Source organism: Protopterus annectens, chromosome 5.part0, assembly GCF_019279795.1.
Source record: "Protopterus annectens isolate FY-2018-M chromosome 5.part0, PAN1.0, whole genome shotgun sequence".
In the NCBI taxonomy this organism is placed as follows: domain Eukaryota; kingdom Metazoa; phylum Chordata; order Ceratodontiformes; family Protopteridae; genus Protopterus; species Protopterus annectens.
In genome coordinates, this window is record NC_056735.1 from 1,891,189,039 (window position 1) to 1,891,212,550 (window position 23,512).

The 23,512-nt window shown below is 44.8% G+C and overlaps 1 protein-coding gene across 1 annotated transcript in view; it reads right to left on the bottom strand.

The window, feature by feature from the left end:
* Nucleotides 1-200: 200 nt before the first annotated feature.
* The window catches only part of TSC22D1 (TSC22 domain family member 1), a 620,086-nt gene continuing 596,774 nt past the window's right edge, over nucleotides 201-23,512 (bottom strand). Inside the window, exons 2-3 of the mRNA XM_044071709.1 lie at nucleotides 3,042-3,093; nucleotides 201-1,600 (exon numbers count right to left, since the gene is read on the bottom strand). Of these exons, the coding sequence (XP_043927644.1) occupies nucleotides 1,355-1,600; nucleotides 3,042-3,093 (298 nt within the window). The 3' untranslated portion in view covers nucleotides 201-1,354. The remainder of the gene's footprint in view (nucleotides 1,601-3,041; nucleotides 3,094-23,512) is intronic.

Here is a 23,512-nt window from a genome sequence, read left to right on the forward strand (position 1 = left end):
TGATGGATGGATGTCTGTAAGCATTATGGTTCTTGAAATGAAAAATCATTTAAGCAGCTACCCAGAAAGCCTAAAGGAAAATTACTGTCTGACCATGTTATCACAGCCTGAAAATGCAAATGCCAATACTGCAAACACAATTGTGATGCAATGAAAGATTTAATTCCATTAGTTCATATTAAAACAAAATATCTTTTAAGTCCATTTACCAATGTGAGAGCTTTTATTGAAAGTTGACAAGTGCAACAGTCAAATACAATTGTGTTACAGCTGTTTCAAGAAACATGCACAGAACATAAGCGTATTACGATATGATAATAGGCAAAATTCATACCAGAAGAGAGCTTGTTAGCAGTGGCCTACAAATGGAGTGTTTAAAGAGTTCCACATTATTGAATTTCACAAACAGCTGCTGCTAGGACCAGTTTACTTCAGAATAGTTAGCAACCAGAAAAAAAAAAAAAAAAAAAAAAAACATGAAAACTAGAGCATTACTGTCAAGTCTCTGAATGCTGTGTAGATGCATTATTTTCAAACAGCATAAAAAAAAATATTCGAACATATTCAGATCAATGAAACAGCTAAATTTTCAGTCTGTACAACCTAAATAGTTACAGTTCTCTATTTTACAAAATACTTTTACACTACATACATAAATATACACAAGGTAAACCCACCTTCATTTCTTTCAAGGTCCAAACAGCATGATCACCTATTACCAACCATTAACTTTTCTCTGCATCTCTCGACCGCTTTATACAAAAAAAAAAATAATAATAAAATAAAAATACAGAAAAAAAACAAAGCAGTGTAAACAAACGTTTGCCACTTTTAAGGACTAAGGTGACTGTATTCAAGTTAAATACTGGAAAACCCATTTTCTATAAATACCCCAAAGCCTTCATTTTTTTTTGTCAGAAGCCCCCTTGGAACAAACTTGCTTCTACTTCTCTCAGTCTGTTAAAGGGACAGGGTCAGAATCCTGACTGCCATTCACCTAGACCACTCCTTCACATTGCCATACGGAAAATGCCTGCATCACTTGCAGCCTTGTAGAATTTAAAAAGAGAAAGCAAGCATGGAGCTCCAAAATAACTAAACTGGCATTCAGATGTCACATTTCCATCAATACTAGAGTGAAACCCTGCAGAAAGCAAAGTTAGAGTCTCCATTCCTGAATGATTCCTTTCAGTCAAAAGGCAGTCTAACACAGAAGACACCTCCTTACAAAATCACAATCACAAGGCTGGTCTGCATTCTTAAGTGTGCAAAATTGAAATGCTTGGCTCTGAATGTTGCAGAGGATGACCCCTTTCTGTTACTTTTCATAATCAAGCTAGAAAAGTGCAGTCTCTTACACTGATGGCCCTGAACTCTGTGATGTGGGTTGTGTTGCTCCTACAGTCTGTGTGGAGGCAGGAGGAGACACATTTTGAATCTGTGCTTGGAACTGTGCAAGCTGCTCAGGGCTTGCAAGAGTTTTTAGTAGGTTGTTTTCATGCTCCAGCTGTGAGTTCTTCTCAAGGAGCTCCTTTATTTGCTCTTTCAGCACTTCTACTTCTTCCCTTACAGCGTACATTAGGTGACTTTTCACAAGATCCTGGAATGGAGAAGTAAAAAAAAGTCAAATCACTACTCAAATCTTTAAATTCCTTCTGCTGCTAATAACGAAACAAGTCCTTTTAATAGATATAACCCAAGTGCTAACTTACCCATTACACCTGGCAGTGGAGTTCCAAAACATTCAGATTCTTAGTTAAATTAGTCTACAGTCCTGATGCTGAGAAACATGTATTTATAATCTCTGCAACAGATCCATATAAAGGGACTTAACTAATGCATCAGCAGTTAGAAACCCCTTCACAAGTGCAATTTTATTAAGGTCTCTATGGACAATGACATCACATGGTGAAATACAAAAATGCACTTTTTATCAGTAAATATGCCTATTTATAACTACACTCACAGGTTCCTAAAATATTTAGCCAAACACAGGGGTGGGAATCTTCAGTCCAAGTCACTAGCTATACAATAATCTTTGAAGAAAAAAAAAATTTTTCTACAGAAGTGCCCAGTATTTACAATTCATTTAAATAAACAAAAAGCAGGTGGCCAACCTCATTCTACACTATTACTGATCGCATTGCTAAGATGATAACGAGACAGATTCTAGGAAGTCCTTGAAAACACGATTTATTACAAGATACCTGAAGCACCAACATCTCAGAACAATAGGTCTGCTCCAGCTTTTCCTTTAAAAAAATGCCTTGCAGATACTACCCTGTACTATTAGTCAGCATGTGAATAAACAAAATAAAAATCAAACACTTCTCTAATTCTGCAGACCCACCACATAAAAGTCACTTAAACATAAATGTACCACCTACACACACTGATCCTGTTTCCAGCATTATGTTCTAGGATGCAAAAGGCACAGTAGAGAAAATAATCTGCAGGCAGGAGCCATCCAGTTGCTCGGTTTCCTTTTTGCAAACCTCTCTCTCTTGGGTATTCAGTAATCACGGTTGACGTCACAAAGTCACCTGCTGACCAAACGCTTCAGCTGCTTAGCCAATAAGACATTAAACTATTTGCCTAGCAACAGCAGCAGGAATGATCACATGACAGTAAATGCAGGGACAGCAAATGAAACAGCCATGCAGAGAAAAAAAACATTAGAAGAAAGATACAGGCAGAGTGAAATGGCGTGTGTATACATGACAGCGAGAACAAGCTACATCAATGAAATCTTCCTCAAAGAATGCATATGAAAGAAAAAGAATGAAGTCTCAGCCACTAGCAAAATCTGGGATAAAATCATCATTTAACTCAGATGCAGGATTTTTTATGTAGAGAACAATCAAAACATGGAAAGAATTTAGGTGCATCACTGCCTGATTCTTATCCTACATTGTTTTAATTGACCCATACTATATTACTTACATTTACACATACTGTATATAAAAAAAGACCCCTAACATTTTGATGTATACAGGTTCTTCTCTGTGCAAATGCTTTGTCCAGTGAAATACTATACTTACCATGGCTTGTTCGATTTTGTTGTCTATGGCTACCACACTTGCACCAGAGGCACTAGAGAAAGTTAAAAAAAAAAATTAGGTTAGATTCATCAAATCTATAACGTGATTAAGATTAAGGCATTAAATTTGACTGGATGAATGATAAAGAACACTGCTCTTTGGAGAGCCAGCAGCAGTTCATGAACTGAGAAACAGCATTATTAGTGCATTCTTTAATGATTAAAGATGGTTAAGGGAGCACTCAAGTACGCGGTGACCAAGCATGCTTTAATCTTCTCTTTAAATATTTGATGACAAATTTTAAACAAAAAAATCATCTCAAGCTTTGTAAAAGGCATAGGATTAAGCACTTCTGACTGAATGAAACAACATATAGTTCTATGCATAGCTGACATCGCCTAGAATAGACAAAGTTATTTATTAGTACATTTCTTAATGATTAACTCGGGTGGATGTAAAATATCCCATGGCACCCATCAAAGGGTAGGGAACTTCCCTGTCGTCCTGACTAAAATATGCACCTATAAACAAATTTCCCCTATAAATACCACCTTAGGTCTTCGGTGAAAAGCGGTCACTATCCTAGTGGGACTGTCAATAAAGGATAACCAAAATAAAGTACAGTTGTGTACACTTACCATAAATGTAGATGTTTGAGTGTATTCACTGTTGCAGTCATCACATTTGGGTTATCTGCCTGCAGGTAGCCCTCAGCCGGCATGAATACCAGAGTCTTGGGATTTCCGCGTCGGATGCTGTCGCTTCTTCCATGACGTCAGGGGTATAAAACATGCAGCCGAAGTAATTACATCAGTTTTTCTTGCCACAGATGTCAGGTGCCCCCAAAAAGTACAGTTTTGTACCTACCATAAATGTAGATGTTCGAGTGCTAATACAGCTGCAGTCATAAAGTACAGTTTTGTACCTACCATAAATGTAGATGTCCGAACAGGATAGCATCTGCAGTCATAACATATGGGTTGTCCTGTCGTCAGGCAGCCCTTCAGTCGGCCGGATTCCAAAGTCTGGGTCTGGCCTCGGCTGGTGTCGCACTTCACCCGACGTCATCTCTCCTGGTCTTCAGGTATAAAGGCATCAGCCGACGCCATTTTCCTCAGTGTTTCTTGCCCCAGATGCCAGTTGCCCTCTTGGAAAACTAAATTTTGGATAAATGCCAATGTTTCCAAAAAAAATAGTAGGCAAATACAAAAATAAGCCTGTATGTACATATATACAAACAAATACACCATAAGAGATCCCCCACTAGCTAGCTATTAGGAGGGTAAATACCCTAGGAGTACCACAGAGGGGAAGGAGGGTGGGTAATCCTGACTGCAGATGCTATCCTGTTCGGACATCTACATTTATGGTAGGTACAAAACTGTACTATGTCCTTCAAGGATGCATCTGCAGTCATAACAAATGGGTAGAATACCATAGCCAAACTAGGGGAGGAGGAAGAAGAATTATGGTGTAGTTAGGATCCCTTGCAAAACAGCAGTGGCAAACCCTGCTCGGGATCTAGAATATAGAGGTAAGTTGTAATGCTTGGCAAATGTATGCACGGAGGTCCAAGTAGCCGCCTCAATAATGTCCTTGGTAGCCACTCCTCGTAAGAAAGCTGTGGTAGTGGCTGTAGCCCTTGTAGAGTGAGGTCTTATGTTCTGTGGAATTTGCTTTCCATGGTAGGAGTAACAGAATCTTATGCAATTTCCTATCCATTTAGAGATTGTCTGTTTGGAAATTGCTTTTCCTTCCCTTCCTGTTGCATAGGCTACTAAAAGCTGGTCAGTTTTTCTGTTACCTTTGGTTCTGTCCAGGTAGTAGCGTAACTGTCTATGTACATCCAAGGTATGCAGCAGTCTTTTCCCCCTGTTCTGTGGATTGGGAAAGAAGGTAGGTAGGTGGATTGCCTGGTTTAGAGACACTCTGGATACCACCTTAGGCATAAATGTAGGATTAGTTCTCATGGACACTCTATCTTGATGGAAGATTAGGAAGGGTTGTACTGCCATTAAGGCCTGTAGTTCCGAAACCCTTCTTGCTGAAGTAATTGCCAGTAGGAAAGCAGTTTTCCATGATAGGTGTTGAAGATCTGCTGTTGCTGCTGGTTCAAATGGAGGGAGTGTCAATTTTTCTAGCACAAAGTTCAAGTCCCATGCTGGTAATGGTGGTTTCCTAGGAGGTTTTACATTCTTGATTCCTCTGAGGAACTGCCTGAGTAGAGGATGTGAGAAGACAGCGGGATCGATGCTGTATTCTGCAGAAATAGCTGATGCATGTATCTTGATGGAGGAATAGGACAGGCCTGTATGTAGAAGCTCTGCCAAGTACTCCAGGATGTTAGCAATGTCTATCTTTGACACATCTTTTCCTCTTTCAGTACTCCAAATGACAAACCTTTTCCATTTTCCTGCATAGTTCCTTCTTGTTGAAGGTCTGCGGGCTTCAAGGATAATGTCTTTCACCCTTTGGGATAAGTCTGGGTTAGCTGCTGTTATGTGATGTTCCAGGCAGTCAGTTGCAGAGTTTTTAGGTTTGGATGCATGATGTTGTAGTTGTTCTGAGTTAACATCAAAGGCATCAGGGGTAGTGTCCACGTCCTCCCCCGAGACATGCTCCTCAGCAATGGATACCAGTGTTGTCTTGGCCATTTTGGAGCTATCAGAATTATCCTTGGACGTTCCTCTTTGATTTTCAGTACTACCTTGTGCATCAAAGGGAGAGGTGGAAATGCATATGCTGTTAGGCCTTTCCAACTGAAGGATAGAGAGTCCACCTTCCATGCTAGTGGGTGGTATGTCCTTGTGCAGAATTTCTTGAGCTGGTGATTGAGTGGGGATGTGAATAGGTCTATTTGTGGCATTCCCCATTTCTTTGTGATGGCCTTGAAGATGTCCGGGTGTAGCATCCATTCGTGAGCATCCGAGGTAGTTCTGCTTAACATGTCTGCTAGGATGTTTTCTTTTCCCGGTACAAATATTGCCTGTAACTGGATGTTGTAGCTCAGAGCCATATTCCAAAGGTCCAGAGTCATTCTGCATAGGGGGTATGAATGAGTGTCTCCCTGTTTGTTGATGTACCACATGACTGTGGTGTTGTCTGTCCTTATCATTAAATGGCCTTCTTTGAGGAATGGTCTGAAATTCTGGATTGCTAGTTTTACTGCCAGCATTTCTTTTTGATTTATGTGCAGGTGCAGCTGGTCTGGAGTCCATAATCCTTGTATGCATTTGTCCAGCATGTGTGCCCCCCAGCCTAGATCTGAGGCGTCCGTTGTGATGGTTTGGCTTGCTTGGAATTTGTGGAAAGGCAAGCCTGGGTTTGACTGGCATGCTTGAGCCCACCATAGGAACTCTTGCTTCAGGCATGGGATTAGTGGGATTTCGGTTTCTAAGCTGTGCCTGTGTTGAGGCCATAAATTCTTTAGGTACCACTGTAGCTTTCTCATATGCAGTCTGGCATGGGGGACCAGGATTATGCATGATGCCATGAAGCCCAAGGCCTGCAGTACTTTTCTTCCTGTTAGTTTGTTCTGTTTTGTTAATGCCAAGAAGTAAAGAGGGAGTTGTTCTTGTTTTTCTGCAGTTAGGAATGCCATCTGTTTTACTGTGTCCAATTCCGCACCCAAGAATGTTCTTGTTTGGGATGGTATCAGTCTTGACTTTTTTAAATTGACTGTGTATCCCAGGGCTTGTAGTAAGCAAATGACTCTCTGTAAGTCTTTTGTCAGTTTGCTTTTGTTGTCCGCTTGTATCAGGCAGTCGTCCAGGTATAGATAAATTTGGATTCCCTGTAGCCTGCAATGAGCGATTACTGATGCCAGGCATTTTGTGAATACTCTGGGCGCAGTAGATAAGCCAAAGGGCAATGCTGAGAATTGATAATGCTCTGATCCTGCAAGAAATCTGAGGTATCTTCTGCAATTTGGTCGTATGGGGACGTGCAGGTATGCCTCCTTGAGATCTAGAGTTACCAGCCAAAACTCCTTGCCCAGCATGGGAAGAAGTTGCTGAAGGGTCAGCATTTTGAATTTTGGGACAATGATGAATGTGTTTAAGACGGACAGGTCGAGAATAGGTCTCCAACTTTTCTCTTTTCTTGGTACTAGGAAGAGTCTGGAGTAGAATCCTTTGCCCTGTTCTGTTAGTGGTACTCTTTCCACAGCTCTCATCTTTGTTAATTGAGCTATCTGTTTTAGAGCTTCTGTTTTTTGGTTTGGAGGTAGGTTTGGCATTCCTCTTTTCACTGGTAAGGTGTGGAAGTGAAACCTGTAGCCTTGGTCTATGGTCTGCAAAATCCACTTGTCTTTTGTGAGATAGTGCCAATTTTTTGAAAATAAAGCTAACTTCCCGCCTAAAGGTGCTGTTATTTGTTCCCTGGTAGGCGGTGTCAGAGCCAAGTCACTGTGATTGTCCTGGTGCAGTGGCAGTGGTTGTGTCTGTGCCTCGCTGGTTATTGCCTTGCCACTGGCGTCCTCTGTAGGCACCTCCTCTGGATTGATTTCTGCCTCTGGCACGTCTATTCCTGCCTCTGAGATTTTGAGGAGTCTGGAAAGGACCAATTTTTGGAAGGCCAGTTCCTGCTAAACCTTGGGGGCTGAACCTGTAAGAAATCCTTAACTGTTTGTACAGATTTTGCCTTCTCTTCCATTTTCTTCATTACTTGCTGAGCAGGAGTACCAAATAGACTGGCCTTATCCATAGGAGCATCTAACAGCTTTGCTTTAACATGATCCGGCAAGACCTGTTCTTTCAACCCTGCATGCCTTCTTATAACAGTGCCAGTCATGGCTGATCTAAATGAAGCCTCCAGTGCATCATAGCCACATTTTAAAGAATGGTTACTAACCTGCTGAATGTTATTCACCATTTCTAAAACATATTTCTTATCTAAGGAGTCATCAGAGGACAATTTCTTAGTTAACTGATCAAGCATAAACTCTTGGTATTGGATCATATGAAACTGACAGTTAAAAGCTCTAGCTGAGAGAGTAGCAGAGGTGTAAACTTTTTTCCCCCATCTCTCTAAGGACCTGGATTCCCTTTCAGAAGGGAGAGGGTTTTTGCTGAGGTCGAAGCTACTGCCTTAGGCCCCTGGGAGATAGTCTCAGGATCTGCAAGTGGGGCTTTGTATAGGTGGTGATGAGTGTCTGGTACCCTGTAAAACCTATCTGGTTTGGCAGGGGCTGGAGGTAAAGTATCAGGAGCAGTGCAAACATCATTAAATGCATCATCCACAACAGGCAGAACTGGAGGTATAGCTAAGGGCCTATGGTTGTGGTAAGTGTAGAAAGGTCCTAAGCCTTTTTCTTGAATCTGAGAAATCTTGTCCCTGCCATTGGAATTGTTCTCTCATGGCATGTAAGGTTTCCCCAAAGGAAAATTCCTCTGGTGGAGAGGCAGATGGAATAGATTCTTCAGCATCAGAATCTTCATAAGTAGAAAAAGGAGCCTCTGGATGGTCTGTAATGTCTGAGTCATCCAAAGAATCATCAGAGGACACTGGCTCTGGGGGCTCTGCTCTAGGTCTCTTTTCTGGAGGCTGAGAGGCCCTGTCTGGGTGAGATTGGGATCCCTTAATTAAAGAGATGAGATCCTCTGCCAAAGTAAGCATTTGAGGGGGGCTTAACAGGCACTGATTTAGCAGTTTTGGCTGCTTTAGCCCTGGCAAAGGCCTTAATAGACATGGCTGCAGGAGGCCTAGCAGCACCACGTGCTGGGGTAGAGACATCCAAAGGGATGGTGTCTGATAATTCAATAGGAACCACATTAGTAGGCAAAACTTCAGAGGCCGATTCAACTAGGGTAGCAGGAGCCTCGATAGTAGTCATGGATTCGGCTGAAGATTGACCCGTTTGCTCGGTTTCGGCCGAAACCGAGACACTCGCGGTTTGCTTAACCGTGGTTTCGGCCGAAACCGCGGACCGCGAGTGTCGGTCTTTTTCTTTGCGTTTTTTAACAATCTGAGTAGTCGGAGGATCCGACGGCATAATGTACGCAAAATCTGAGCCGAAAAACTGTTCAGCAAACTCCGACCGACGCCTAAGCGTTCGTCAGTTGAAGGAAGCACAGGCTAAACAGGCTGCTACGTCGTGGTCTGGGCCTAAACAAGGTAGGCAGTACGAGTGGAAATCCTTATGAGGTATTTGTTTCCCACAAGTTACACAATTATTTACTTTTTCTGACATCGGCTGAGGCAAGAAAGAGTCCCCAACGGGTACTTAGCTTTTAGAAGTCTTCGAAGTAGTATTCGGTAGTAGTAATCTCTGGATCTGACCGACCGGCACTTGCGAACAGCTTCTGCTTCGGGCGCCACGCGGCAAGAAAGACTGAGGAAAATGGCGTTGGCTGATGCCTTTATACCCGAAGACCAGGAGAGATGACGTCGGGTGAAGTGCGACACCAGCCGAGGCCAGACCCAGACTTTGGAATCCGGCCGACCGAAGGGCTGCCTGACGACAGGACAACCCATATGTTATGACTGCAGATGCATCCTTGAAGGACATCAGATGGGTTCTCCTGCCGTCAGGCGGGTCCTTGGTTGGCCGAATTCCAAAGTCTAGGTCCGGCGTCGGTTGTCATCGCTTCTTCCCTGACGTCAGTGCGACAGGGGTATAAAAGAACCAGCAGACGCCATTTTCTTCAGTTTTTCTTGCCCCAGATGTCAGGTGCCCCCAGAAAGAAGGCAATACATACAATTATGTAATAATGCAATGCAATATAATCAAAGACCAGTAGTTGCAAGCAAATACACCATAAAAGAAGACCCCTAGAGGGGAAGGAGGGAGGGAAACCTGGACTGCAGCTGTATTAGCACTCTAACATCTACATTTATGGTAGGTACAAAACTGTACTATGTTCATTGTGCATACAGCTGCAGTCATAACAGATGGGTAGAATCCCAAAGCTAAGAAAGGGGTGGTAGGCACTAGGTGGAGCTAGGAGGAGCCAAAATGCCCTGCAAGACTGCAGTGGCAAAGCCTGCTCTAGATGTGGAGTATAATGGTAGGTTGTAGTGCTTAGAGAAGGTATGCACAGAACTCCAAGTGGCTGCCTCTAAAATATCCTTGGTAGGATCTCCTCTGAGGAAGGCTGCAGAGGTGGCTGTGGCCCTGGTAGAATGAGTTCTAATGCCTGTAGGTACAGTTTTGCCATGAAAGGAATAGCAAAAGCGTATGCAGTGGGCTATCCATTTTGAGATTGTTTGGATATTGACTTTCCTTGAGCTCCTACTGCATAGGCCACAAAAAGCTGTTCTGATTTTCTGAAAGGCTTTGTTCTGTCCAAATAATAACGCAGTTGTCTGTGGATGTCCAAGGAATGCAGTAATCTCTCCCCTTTGTTTTGAGGATTAGAATAAAAAGTAGGTAAATGTATGGCCTGATTTAAAGCTACCCTGGATTCCACTTTAGGCATAAAGGACGGGTTGGTACATAATGAAACTCTGTCCCGATGGAAGATGATAAAAGGCTGGACAGCCATAAGAGCCTGTAGTTCTGAAACTCTACGAGCTGAAGTGATAGCCAGAAGGAAAGCTGTTTTTCAGGACAAATATTGCAAATCTGATGAGGCAGCTGGCTCAAAAGGAGGCAAAGTCAGTTTTTCCAGAATGAAATTAAGATCCCAAGCAGGTATTGGTTGTTTTCTTGGAGGTCTTAAATTCTTAGCCCCTCTGAGGAACTGTCTTAACAGAGGGTGAGAGAATAAAGGTGGATGAGTGTTGTATTCTGCAGAAATGGCTGAGGCATGGATTTTGATGGAGGAGAACGAGAGTCCACTGCTTAGCAGTTCAGCCAAATATTGTAGTATTTGAGGTAAATTCAGTTTTCCAGGGCACTGGCCCTTTTTCTCATTCCAAACATAAAAACGTTTCCATTTTGCAGAGTAAGCTTTTCTAGTTGATGGCCTTCTGGCCTCCAAAATGACATCCTGCACCTCCTTGGAGAGCAGGGCCTGCTGCGATGCTAAGGAATCTTCCATGCGGCTAGACTGAGTGTTTTCAGCTGACTGTGAAGAGTTATGAAGCTGTGCTGAGTCAGAAGAGGAGGCATTAGAGGCAGAGTCCATGGTGGGGAATGCGTCAGGCTCCTCAGGAGTGGGTACCAGTGTTGTCTTGGCCAGTCTGGAGCAATGAGGATCATCTTTGGTCTGTCTGCTCTGGTCTTTAATAGGACTTTGGGCAGCAGAGGAAGAGGTGGGAAGGCATAAACTGTCATTGATGTCCAACTGAAAGAGAGCGTCCACTCTCCAGGCCTTTGGATGGAAGATCCTTGAGCAGAATGTCAATTGATGATTTCTGTGGGAGGCAAAGAGATCTATGTCTGGCCTTCCCCATTCTTGGATTATTTCTGTAAAATCTTTTGGATGCAACTTCCATTCGTGTGGATCTATCATATTCCTGCTTAGGTTGTCTGCCAGGGTGTTTTCCTTGCCTGGCAAGTACTGTGCTTGTAGTTCCATTTGTAAGTCCATGGCCATGTTCCAAAGTGACATGACCAGTCTGCATAGGGGATAAGAATGTGTTCCTCCCTGCTTGTTTATGTACCACATAACTGTGGTGTTGTCTGTTCTTATCAATAGCTGACCTGGTTGTAGAAGGTCCTTGAAAGCTGTAATAGCATTTATCACTGCTAGCATTTCTTTTTGATTGATGTGGAGGTGCTTTTCTTTTTGGGTCCATTTGCCCTGAATGCACCGGTCTGTCATGTGCGCCCCCCAGGCGTAGTCAGAGGCGTCTGTTGTGATGACTTGATTTGCTTGAGGCTTGCTGAATGGAAGACCTGTGTTTGTTTGGCATGCTTGAGCCCACCACAGAAATTCCTTTTGCAGACATGGAATTAGTGGTATTATTGTTTCCAAACTGTGGCTGTGTTGAGACCATATGTTTTTTAGGTACCACTGTAGTTTTCTCATATGCAGCTTTGCACATGGGATTAGTAAGATGCAAGATGCCATGAATCCCAGAGCCTGCAGGATTTTCCTTGCAGTTAGCCTGGTGCAATTTGCCAGTGTTCTGAAGTATTGAATTAGTTGCCCCTGCTTTTCTGGCGTGAGGTAGGCCATCTGGGTGTTTGTGTCCAAATTGGCACCCAGGAAAATTATCTTCCGAGAGGGTATTAGTCTTGATTTCTCTTTGTTGACTGTGTATCCTAGAGAGTTTAATAACATTATTACATAAGCCAGATGTTTCAGAAGAATGTGCTTGCTGTCCGCTTGGATCAGGCAGTCGTCCAAATAAGGGTATATTTGTATCCCTTGAAGTCTGCAGTAGGCAATTACTGATGCCAGGCATTTCGTGAATACTCTGGGCAGTAGATAAACCAAAGGGCAATGCAGAGAATTGATAATGGGTTGAACCTGCAAGAAATCTGAGGTATCTTCTGCAATTTTGTCTGATTGGGACATGCAGGTATGCCTCCTTGAGGTCCAATGTTACCAGCCAAGACTCCTTGCCCAGCATGGGAAGAAGTTGCTGTAGAGTGAGCATCTTGAATTTTGGTATGAGTAGGAATGTGTTTAGGATGGAAAGATCCAAAATAGGTCTCCAATCTTTTCCCTTCCTTGGCACCAGAAATAGCCTGGAATAAAAACCTTGACCTTGTTCGTGTGTAGGTACCTCTTGAATAGCTTTCATGTTTATAAGATCTGAAATTTGCTTTTGTGCCTCTGCCCTTTGATTGTGTGGCAGGTTTGGCATGCCTTTCATTTTTGGAAGGGTATGAAAATGGAATTTGTAGCCTCTGTTTATAATGTTCAGGATCCATTTGTCCTTTGTGACAATATGCCAATTTTTTGAGAATAGTGCCAGCTTTCCTCCTAAGGGGGCTGCCATTTGAGACCTGGTTGGCATGCAAAGGGGAAAGTCATTGGTTTTGCTTTCTGAAAGATTGCGAGTTGTCCTCACCACCTCTTTGTGTAGGAGCTTGCCATTGTCTGCCTCTGTACGAGCCTTGTGTTTGTCCCCTGCCCCTCGGGCGCCTGTATGTGCCTCTTTGGGGTCTGTCTGTGGCAGGAAAGGACCAGTTTTTGGAAGGACAATTTCTACTAAAACGTGGGGGTTGAACCTGCAGAAATTTTTTCACAATTTGCATTGATTTAGCCTTTTCCTCCATTTTCCGTAATACTTCCTCAGCATTTGCCCCAAATAGTACATCCTTTTGAAGAGGGGCGTCTAGTAATTTAGCTATGACATGATCAGGCAAGGCTTGTTCCTTGAGCCAGGCATGCCTACGTATTACTGAGCCTGTAACAGCAGCTCTACATGAGGCCTCTAGAGTATCAAAACCACATTGTAAGGTATGTTTACCCACTTGTTCTGCACTATGCATCAAATCCTGCAACTCCATGTCTGGTTGTTCAGGTTGTGACATTTTACTTTTCGATTGAGATAACAAACTGTTGGTATTTTAGCATATGAAACTGACAGTTTAAGGACCTCATGGATAAGGTAGCCGAGGTATATACCTTTTTCCCCCACCTTTCTAAGGATCTGGAATCTCTCTCGGAAGGCAATGGGTTTTTGGCAATGGAGGCCTTAACTCCCTTGGGCCCCTGTGAGATGGTTTCTAGGTCAGCAGCATGGCTTTTGTATAGAAATTGGTGTGAGTCAGGAACCCTGTAGTACCTGTCAGGCTTAACTGGAGCTGGAGGAAGAGAGTCCGGGTTAAGGCAGGCCTCCGAGTAAACATCATCTAGGATGTCCAGGACAGGAGGTACAGCCAGAGGCCTGTGCTGGGGTAACAAAAGAAATTCCCTGAGCCTTTTCTTGGAATCTGAATAATCCTGGCCTTCCCAGTGGAAATGTTCCCCTAAAGTATGCAGAGTTTCACCAAATGAGTAATCCTCAGGGGGGGGATACAGAAGGAATAGATTCCTCTGCATCACAGTCTTCAAAAGGGGAGTAAGACGATTCCTGATAATCAGAGTGCTCTGAAATAATGGAGCCCTGATCAGAGGAGGCGGAATCTTCCTCCACTCTGGGTCTTTTGTCCGGAGGTGGCTGAGAACCTCTGATCAGAGTAATTAAATCCTCAGCCATTTTAAGCATCTGTTTCTTAGGCATGGGGCCTGGAGATGGGCCCTGTGTAGCTGGTCTCTTAGGGTGCATGGTGGCTTTAGACTTGGGGAAAGCCTTGATGGAGGAAAAAAAAGAGGAAGGTCTGAAGACACCCTGAGTGGAGGTGGACCTGTCCACATTCTGTGTTTCAACGCCAAGCGTGGCTTCGGTATCTGTAGTCAGGGTGTGGGCAGAGGAGCCTGCGACCTCGGGTACAGGGTACAGGAGACACCGCCAAAGATGTGTCGTCGGTAATCAGGGGCTGCGTAGGCGCCTCGCTGAGAACCGGACCACGTGTAGTCGGCTTTGGCGTGGTCAGTAGAGGCCGCGGACCTCGAGTGTCGGTCCTTGTCTTTGCGTTTTTTACACAAAACCGGAGTCGGAGTATCCGACGACATAGTATAGTTAAATGCTTTTCCAAAATAATGCTGGGCGAACTCCGCCCGACGCTTGATAGTGCATTTGTTGAATGTAGCACAAAAGCGACAGACCGAGACGTCGTGGTCTGGGCCTAAACAAGGTATACAGAGGGAATGGAAATCCTTATGCGGTATTTGCTTCCCACAAGAAATACAATTATTAACTTTGTCTGACATCGGTCTGAGGCAAGAAAAAGTTTCCCCAATGGGGTACTTAGCTTTTAAGAAGACTGGTTCCAAATGTTTCGTAATCTCAGGAGCTGGCCGACCGGCACTTGCGAACTGCTTATGCTTCGGGCACCGCGCGGCAAGAAAGACTGAAGAAAATGGCTTCGGCTGGTTCTTTTATACCCCTGTCGCACTGACGTCAGGGAAGAAGCGACGACAACAGATGCCGGACCTAGACTTTGGAATTCGGCCGACCGAGGACCCGCCTGACGGCAGGAGAACCCATCTGTTATGACTGCAGCTATATGGACGATGAACATCAGGAAGCAATTATATGGTGTGGAACACCCCTAGAAAAAGCAAATACACATAGTACAAGATGAGCCAAACCAAAAAGGATAGGTGAAAGCAAAGACAATCAGGGGGCTGGCAGGGAGGGTACCTAGGACTGCAACAGTGAATACACTTGAACATATACATTTATGGTAAGTGTACACAACTGTATTATGTTCTTCGTATTTCACTGTTGCAGCCATCACATTTGGGTTGATTCCCAAAGCTAAGGAAAGGTGGAGGTAGATTAAGAAGCATTAGGACTGGCAATCAGGCCCTGTAAGTCTGCTGTGGCAAATCCAGCTCTGGATTTAGAAAACAGATAGGCAAGTTGTAATGCTTGGTGAAAGTGTGTACAGAACTCCAGGTTGTAGCTTCCAGGATGTCCCTGGTAGGGACTCCTCTGAGAAATGCAGCAGAGGTAGATGTAGCCCTAGTGGAATGTGCTCTTATCCCCTGTGCAGTAGGTTTTCCATGGTGCTTGTAGCAGAAATGGATGCAGTATGCTATACCTTTAGATATGGTTTGCTTTGAAATGGTCTTCCCCTCTGCCCCTGCAGCAAAGCTAACTAGCAGCTGGTCAGATTTTCTGAGACGCTTAGTCCTGTCCAAACAGAATCTAAGCTGTCTGTGCATGTCTAGAGAATGCAGTACCCTTTTCCCCTTTATTTTGAGGATTAGGGAAAAAAGTAGGCAAATGAATGGACTGGTTTAAAGCCACAACAGACACCACCTTGGGCATAAAAGATGGGTTAGTCCCGAGGGAAACCCTGTCCGCGTGGAAAATAATGTAGGGTTCCACTGCCATAAGGGCCTGCAGTTCAGACATTCTTCTTGCTGAAGAGAAGGCTAGAAGTAAAGCTGTTTTCCATGAGAGGAATTTCAACTCTGCTGTAGCAGCCGGTTCAAAGGGTGGAAGTGTACGTTTTTCCAATATAAAGTTAAGGTCCCAGGCTGGAGTGGGAGCTCTCCTGGGGGGTCTTAAATTTTTGGCCGCTCTAAGGAACTGTTGTACCAGAGGATGAGAGAAGAGGGGTGGGGCTCAGTATTATAATGAGCTGAGATGGCAAAGGCATGAATCTTAATTGAAGAGAAGGATAGGCCCTTGTGGAGCACTTCTGTTAAATAGAAATACGGCTGGTGATCACTCCATGGAAAACAAATATTCCAAAGAAATATACGTTGTTTAAAAGGCACAGTTCACTAGATATTCACATCTATTCAGACCCAAAGTACAGAAATAAATTTTCGTTGTCCACAATCAGTAAAGGACCAGCCAAATAAAGTGCTACACAGTTCACTGAATATTCACGTCTATTCAGACCCAAGATACAAAAATAAACTTTCGTTGTCCACAATGAATAATAAATCAGCCAAGTAAAATGCAGCACAGGTTTATTGGATCCTCGGTAAGCGCTTTCGCAATGAGCTTTGTCAAACCAGTAACTTAGATCAGCAATGCATTCAATTAGTTCCATTAAGTAAATTAATTAGGCAGTCAATTGTAAAAGGCATACATACAACAGGACCTCTACATTCTATCTGAAAATTATATAGTTAAAAACATCAAAGTTTAATCAAAAATGCTAAAACACATCTATATGTATATATATTAATGTATAATGTAGAATGTCCTTTGAAACCTATATTAAAGAATAGAAGACACAGAATTTAATGTATACATTTTTTACATACACATAGGTGTATATATGTTTTATAGTTCAGTGAATGCTTTTTTATACATTTTAAATACTTTACATATATTTTGATAGTTTGATAATTTAATATACATTAATATATATACATATAGATGTGTTTTAGCATTTTTGATTAAACTTTGATGTTTTTAACTATATAACTTTCAGATGGAATGTAGAGGTCCTGTTGTATGTATGCCTTTTACAATTGACTGCCTAATTAATTTACTTAATTAATGGAACTAGTATATATTGAATGCATTGCTGATCTAAGTTACTGGTTTGACAAAGCTCATTGCGAAAGCGCTTACCGAGGATCCAATAAACCTGTGCTGCATTTTACTTGGCTGATTTATTATTCATTGTGGACAATGAAAGTTTATTTTTGAATCTTGGGTCTGAATAGACGTGAATATTCAGTGAACTGTGTAGCACTTTATTTGGCTGGTCCTTTACTGATTGTGGACAACGAAAATTTATTTCTGTACTTTGGGTCTGAATAGACGTGAATATCTAGTGAACTGTGCCTTTTAAACAACTTATATTTCTTTGGAATATTTGTTTTCCATGGAGTGATCACCAGCAGTATTTGTATTTTATCATTAACTTATAACCTGGCTTTTATCCTGCTGGTGCTCCTGAGTGTACTGTTTGCAGCTATTTTACTAACTTATACTTCTGTTAAATAATCTAGTATATGATCTCTTGAGACTGGCTCCAGGAACAGTATCCACTTTTCTGAATAGGGTTTTCTAGTACTAGGCCTCCTTGCCTCAAGAATGACATCCAGCACCTGCTTACTGAGGGTTGCTAGAGATGGGTTCAGGGGATTAGCCAGGCTGCAAGGTTCAGGTTCTGTAGCTGAGGGTGCAGAATTTGGCCACCCGGCTGGGACAGCAGGGAAGGGGTCTGAGGCAGGTGCCATGATTATAGCACTGTCAGACTGCACAAAAGAGGATACCAGTGCTGGTGTGGCCTGTCTGATGCAATCAGGACTGTCCATGGCTTGTCCTGTTTGATCTTTAGTAGAACCTTCGAGAGGAGAGGCAGAGGGGGGAAAGGCATAGACTGAGAGGCTTTCCTAGGAAAAGGACAGGGCATCCACCTTTCAAGCTTGGCTGTGGGGAGTTCTGGTGCAGTATTTGTTCAATTGATAGTTCTGAGGGGAAGCAAACAGGTCCACCTCTGGTGTCCCCCATCTGTTCTCCCAAAAGCTTGAATATTTTGGGTTCCAGTTTCCATTAGTGTGGATCCATGAGATTTCTGCTTAAGTCGTCTGCCAGTGAATTTATTTTGCCTGGCAGGAATTGAACTTGTAGGTGCACTTCATTGCTCAAGGCTGTGTTCCACAGAGCCATGGCTAGTCTGCAGAGTGGGTAGGAATGTGTTCCTCCCTGCTTGTTTATGTACTACATAACTGTGGTGTTGTCTGTCTTTACCAATAGTTGTTCTGGAAGAATAAGGCCTTTGAAGGCTGTCAGCATTCTGTACAGCTAACAATTTTTTGATTAATATGCAGGTGCATCTGCTTTGGGTTCCATTTGCCCTGAATGCACTGCCCTGCCATGTGAGCCCCCCCATGCACAGTCTGATGCGTCTGTTAAGGTTTGGGCTGCAGGGGCTACAGTGAAAGAGTCCCTTGTTGTGGTTGCAGGCCTCTGCCCACCAAAGGAACTCTGCCCTTAGACACGGAATGAAAAAAAAAAGAAGTTATGTACCTACCATAACGTTCCATGTTAGTTGACTTCTTCTCGCCTTCTTTCTTGCTGGTTGGGGTTCGGAGCCGATCCTCTGCTCTGACTCTGCCATCTTCAAAAGCTCGACAGCTGCTTACTGGCTCGAGGCCCCCCTATATCCCATGATGCCTGGCGCTAGATACCCAGATCTCGTTTGGTAAGTCTAACTGCAGACATAATAATAAAGGAATCCTATCGTAGAATGCATAAGTCCTACTGGAGAGACTACTAGTCAGAAAGGAATAGCCAGAGAAGACTCAGCCAGTGAAAAACCAAGAGGAACTCTTCTCGGTCCACTAGGATAGGGGGATGGAGGGTGGGACGCAAGAAAGAAGGCGAGAAGAAGACAACTAACATGGAACGTTATGGTAGGTACATAACTTCTTTATGTTAAGTTGTCTATCTCGCCTTCTTTCTTGCTGGTTGGCACAGCGTCCCTAGCACCTAAAGTCCTGGGTGGCTCACCGGAAAAGACTCTTCAGAACAGTGGAACCAAAATCAGCTCTGCTCCTGGAAACCAAATCCAACTTGTAATGCAAAATGAAAGTATGTGGATTGGCCCATGTAGCCGCAGCACAAATAGATTCCATGGGCAACCTAGCCTGAAAGGCCACCGAAGTGGCTAAAGCTCTGTGGAGTGACCTTTTGGTTTAACTGGCAATTCTTTATTTCTCAGTTGATATACGAATGTGATGATAGAAGTCAACCACCTGGATAAGGTTACTTTGGAGACTGGAAGACCTTGTTTACTGACTGCATAAGACAGGAAAAGTTGGTCCGATTTTCGAATGCCCTTAGTTCTATGCAAATAAAAGCATAGTTGCCTGTGAACATCTAACTAATGCAACTTATATTCCGCCCTGTTGGAGTGGTTAGGAAAAAACACAGGAAGGTCTATGGACTGATTCAAGTTACTCTCTGAAGAGACCTTAGGAAGGAAGGAAGGATTAGTCCTAGGAGCAACCCTGTCATTGTGGAACACGAGGTATGGGGGACGGGTAGAAAGAGCCTGGAGTTCCGAAACTCTAATAGCTACCAGAAAAAGGGTTTTCCATGATAAGAACTTCAAGGAACAAGAAGCTGCAGGTTCGAAAGGGGGCAAAATTAGAGAAGCTAAAATCAAATTTAGATCCCACGGTGGTGGAGGATCTCTCACTGGTGACCTGAGCATAGTAGTTCCTTTGAGAAAGGCTTTACATAGCTTGAGACATGATATTGTTTTCAGACAGGCCAATTTGAAATTGCAGCTAACTGAACTTAACTGTAGCGGAAACGGACCCAGCATGGAAGAGTTCCGCAAGAAATTCCATAATGTGGTGTACAGGGGCTGAAAAGGGGTCTATACTTTTTTCCTCTGCCCAGGAAGAAAAACGTTTCCACTTACTAGCGTAAGTTTTTCTAGATGTAGACTTGTGTGATGACAAAATGATTTCACGCACAGAGGGGGAGATATCTGGAAGCCTGGCTAAAGTTGGAAGTGGAGTAACCAAGCCGTGAGCTGGAGAGAGTGTAGGGATTGGTGCAGCCCGCCCGACTGATGAATCAGAAGGTCTGGAACTAGATCCAAAGTCCAAGGCTGCTCGAGAAGATGGCGATGCAGGAACGGGAACCATATTTGTCGAGGCCAGTAAGGAGCAAGGAGGATCACTTTGCAGCCCAATATGGTAGCTTTCTGAATTAGCTTCGGGATTAGGGGAAGAGGAAGGAATGCATAAAGAAGCCCCTGAGGCCAATCGTGGACTAGAGCGTCTCTGGGGGAATGGAAGGAGAGAGAAGAAATTGCTGCACTTGCTGTTGAAGGGATTTGCAAAAAGGTTGCAGCAAGGTTGGCCCCATTTGCGGAAGATTTGGTCGGCAACTACCTGGTTCAGAGACCACTCGTGAGGCATGAGAATTGCCCTGCTCAGCCTGTCTGCTAGGGATGGATGTGCGTTGCAATCAGAAACCGGTGGGAAGAGATCGCCCACTACCAGAGTCTGAGTGCTTCTCGACATAGGGTAGGACCTGGTTCCGCCCTGCTTGTTGATGTACCACACTACGGACATTGTCCGTTTGAACTGCAATGGTCCCGGTAGGAAGAGAGTCCTGAAGAGCCTGCAATGCTAAGAGCACGGCCCTCATCTCCAAGACATTTATGTGCAGATGGTACTCGTGAGGTTGCCAGGTACCTTGGACTGTTCTGCCCTGATAATGTCCCCCCACCCGAACAGGGAGGCATCCATGATCACCGTAGCAACTGGAGGGGGGGGTACAAATGGTCTGCCTTGGGACACTGAAGTGGAGACCATCCACCACGCAAGGTGCTTCTTGCATGCTTGTGTGATCATAATCATGTAAGACATGGGAAGCTGCTGGAAGGACCATTGGGTGAAAAGAAGCCACTGGAGAATCCTCATGTGAAAACGAGCTAGAGGGACAAGTATGATCGCTGCTGCCATGAGACCCAGAGTCTGAAGTACAATTCTGGCTTGAATTCTTTTGCATGCCAATAAAATCTTCACATGCTGGCAAATCACTTAAAACCCTGTCTGGTGGGAGGCTCGCTGACATGTCTTTGGTATTTAAATTTGCGCCTATGCAGGTGATAGATTGACAGGGTGACAATGCAGACTTTTCGAAATTTATTGTTATACCTAGCCTGGAGCAAGTGCCGATAGTGCAGTCTCTGCCTCACAGAAGGTGATGCCTGGTGGTAGCAGTGAGGAGCCAGTCGTCTAGATATGGAAACACCTGGAATCCTTGCCGTCTCAGGTGAGCGGTAACTACTGCCATACATTTGGTGAACACCCTGGGGGGCTGTGGTGAGACCAAAGGGCAGAGCTCTGAACTGATAATGGCTGGCTCCCATCCGGAAACGAAGGAATCTTCTGGAGCATCTGTCCATTTTGATATGGTAGTACGCATCCTGAAGATGTATAGAGCACATCCAATTGTCCTGACCAAGGAAGGGCAAAATGGACTGTAGCGTGACCATCTGGAACTTAGTTCTTTGTACAGACCTGTTCAGTCTGCTGAGATCCAGAATGGGTCTTCAGTCCCCTGTCTTTTTTGGCACCAAAAAGAACCTTGAGTAAATTCCGGATCCTTGTAGGTCTACTGGGACTTGCTGAATGGCCCTTTTTCTTAGCAGTTTTGAGACTTCTTGAACTGCTTGGTCCCTTAGATTGGGTGGAACGTCTGGAAGGGACTTGTTTGACCTTAAGGGGGTGCGAACAAAGGGAATTCGGTAGCCTCTAGATATATCGGACTGTACCCATTTGTCTTGTGTTATGTCTTGCCGGGCTCTTGGGTACAACGATAATCTTCCCCCGACTGCCTCCACAGGTGGGCAGCCGGGCAACCCTTCAGGGATGCTGGAAGGGCTCCTCAGAAAAGGATTCTCTGCTGCCCTGATTTTGCGGACCCCCTCTACCACAAGGGTTGTGTCTATTATTGTTCCCTCCTCTGCCCCTGGATGGGAACTCACCACGTGTGTCCGGCAAGGCTCCCTGGGATTTCCGGAACCACATCTTTCCACTCTTTTAACCCTTGGGATATGGTCTGGAAGGAGTGGAAAAACAGACTCTTACCGCAGAGAGAGTCTTGCCTTCCTGCTCACACCTGGTAAGGGTATCTTTCACCTGTGATCCAGAGAGAGAGGAACCATCAAAAGGGGCGTTGGTGAAAGACGCTCTGAAAGGTTCTGCAGAGTTACATAGCCGCATCCAAGCGTGCCTCCTTAGGGCAACGCCTGTGCCTGCAGCTCTACTCGCACCATCGGCTGCATACGAAATAAGCCTCATGGAGGAGTTTACCACTGAATTAAGAGTCGCAAGCTGGGAGGCTGCCTTAGCCTGGGCCGCCTCAGCTGATGGATCTTAGAGGGTATCTCCAAGCTCTTTCAGGAGATCCCTCGGAAGACGGGTAAAGTGGCACAGGTAATTCAGGGACCTCATGGAAAAGGTCGCTGAAGAAAACATCTGCTTCCCATATCTGTCCATCGTCCTGGACTCCTTGTTAGGAGGATGGACAGATGAAGTTTCTGCCAACTCCTTTGTGGCCGCCGCTACCACCATGGCATCAACGGGGACACCCTTGGTCAAGAACTGTTTGTCCTGTGGTGCAGTAATGAATTTTGCAGGTCTTCTAGGGGTCGGTTCCACTGTGTCTGGAGCTGACCACTCCTTCCGAGCCACCACAGACATCAGTGGGTCGAAAGGCAGACACACCCAGGAGGTGGAAGGTCGGGATCCAAACGCGTGCAGGAATACCGACTCATCCTCAGAAGGGCTTAGGGCAGTCCAGTTCCCCCTCTGTCTAAGCATCTCAAGGATGTCTGAGAAGGAGACATCTTCAGAGGGGGATCTTGGGGACCCTTCCGACTCCTCTAAGTCGGTATCTGATGTGACAGACTCGGCGGAGTCAACATGCTTCCTCTTGCATTTCCTCTTGCGAGGTGGCTCCTCCGAATGATCAGGGGAGGCCTCGGAAGAGGAGCATACACCCAAAGGGGTGTCATGGAGCGCTGGATCCCCACGCTTGGGGTCTGGAAGAGGGGCAGAGGCTGACGCAGGCACCCTAGGTGGAGGAGCCGATGGGGTCGATCGTGGGACTGACTCGGGGGCCAGTACACATCACCTCGAAGGCGTCCCTGCCCGGACGCAGAGAGGGCTCCGATTCCGAAGAAACCAGAACCCCTCTCCGCACCAAGGGGGATGGCTCCGAGGCAGATGTGGGAGCAGAGTTCACCTGAGCCGAAGCCTCGAGGGGGAGAGCGGGGTCGGACAAGGGTCCAATGCCACTAGCCCCCTCGGAGCCGACGAGGGAGTCTCAGCGCCCAGATCCCTCCAGGGATGGTACCATGGAAGGGATTGGAGCGACGACGGAACCGAAGGAGAAGGTATCGGAGCTGATGGTTCCATGACTTGAACCCCAACGAACTCCGGCTCCGAGCTCATACGATGAGTCGGAGGAGGAATATCTACAGACGTGGACGGAGCAGACACCTGATGAGGGGGGCTGGACAACATTTTGGCTAGGGCCTGCGATTTTAGCAGCCTACTGACCACTTTTCTAAGTCA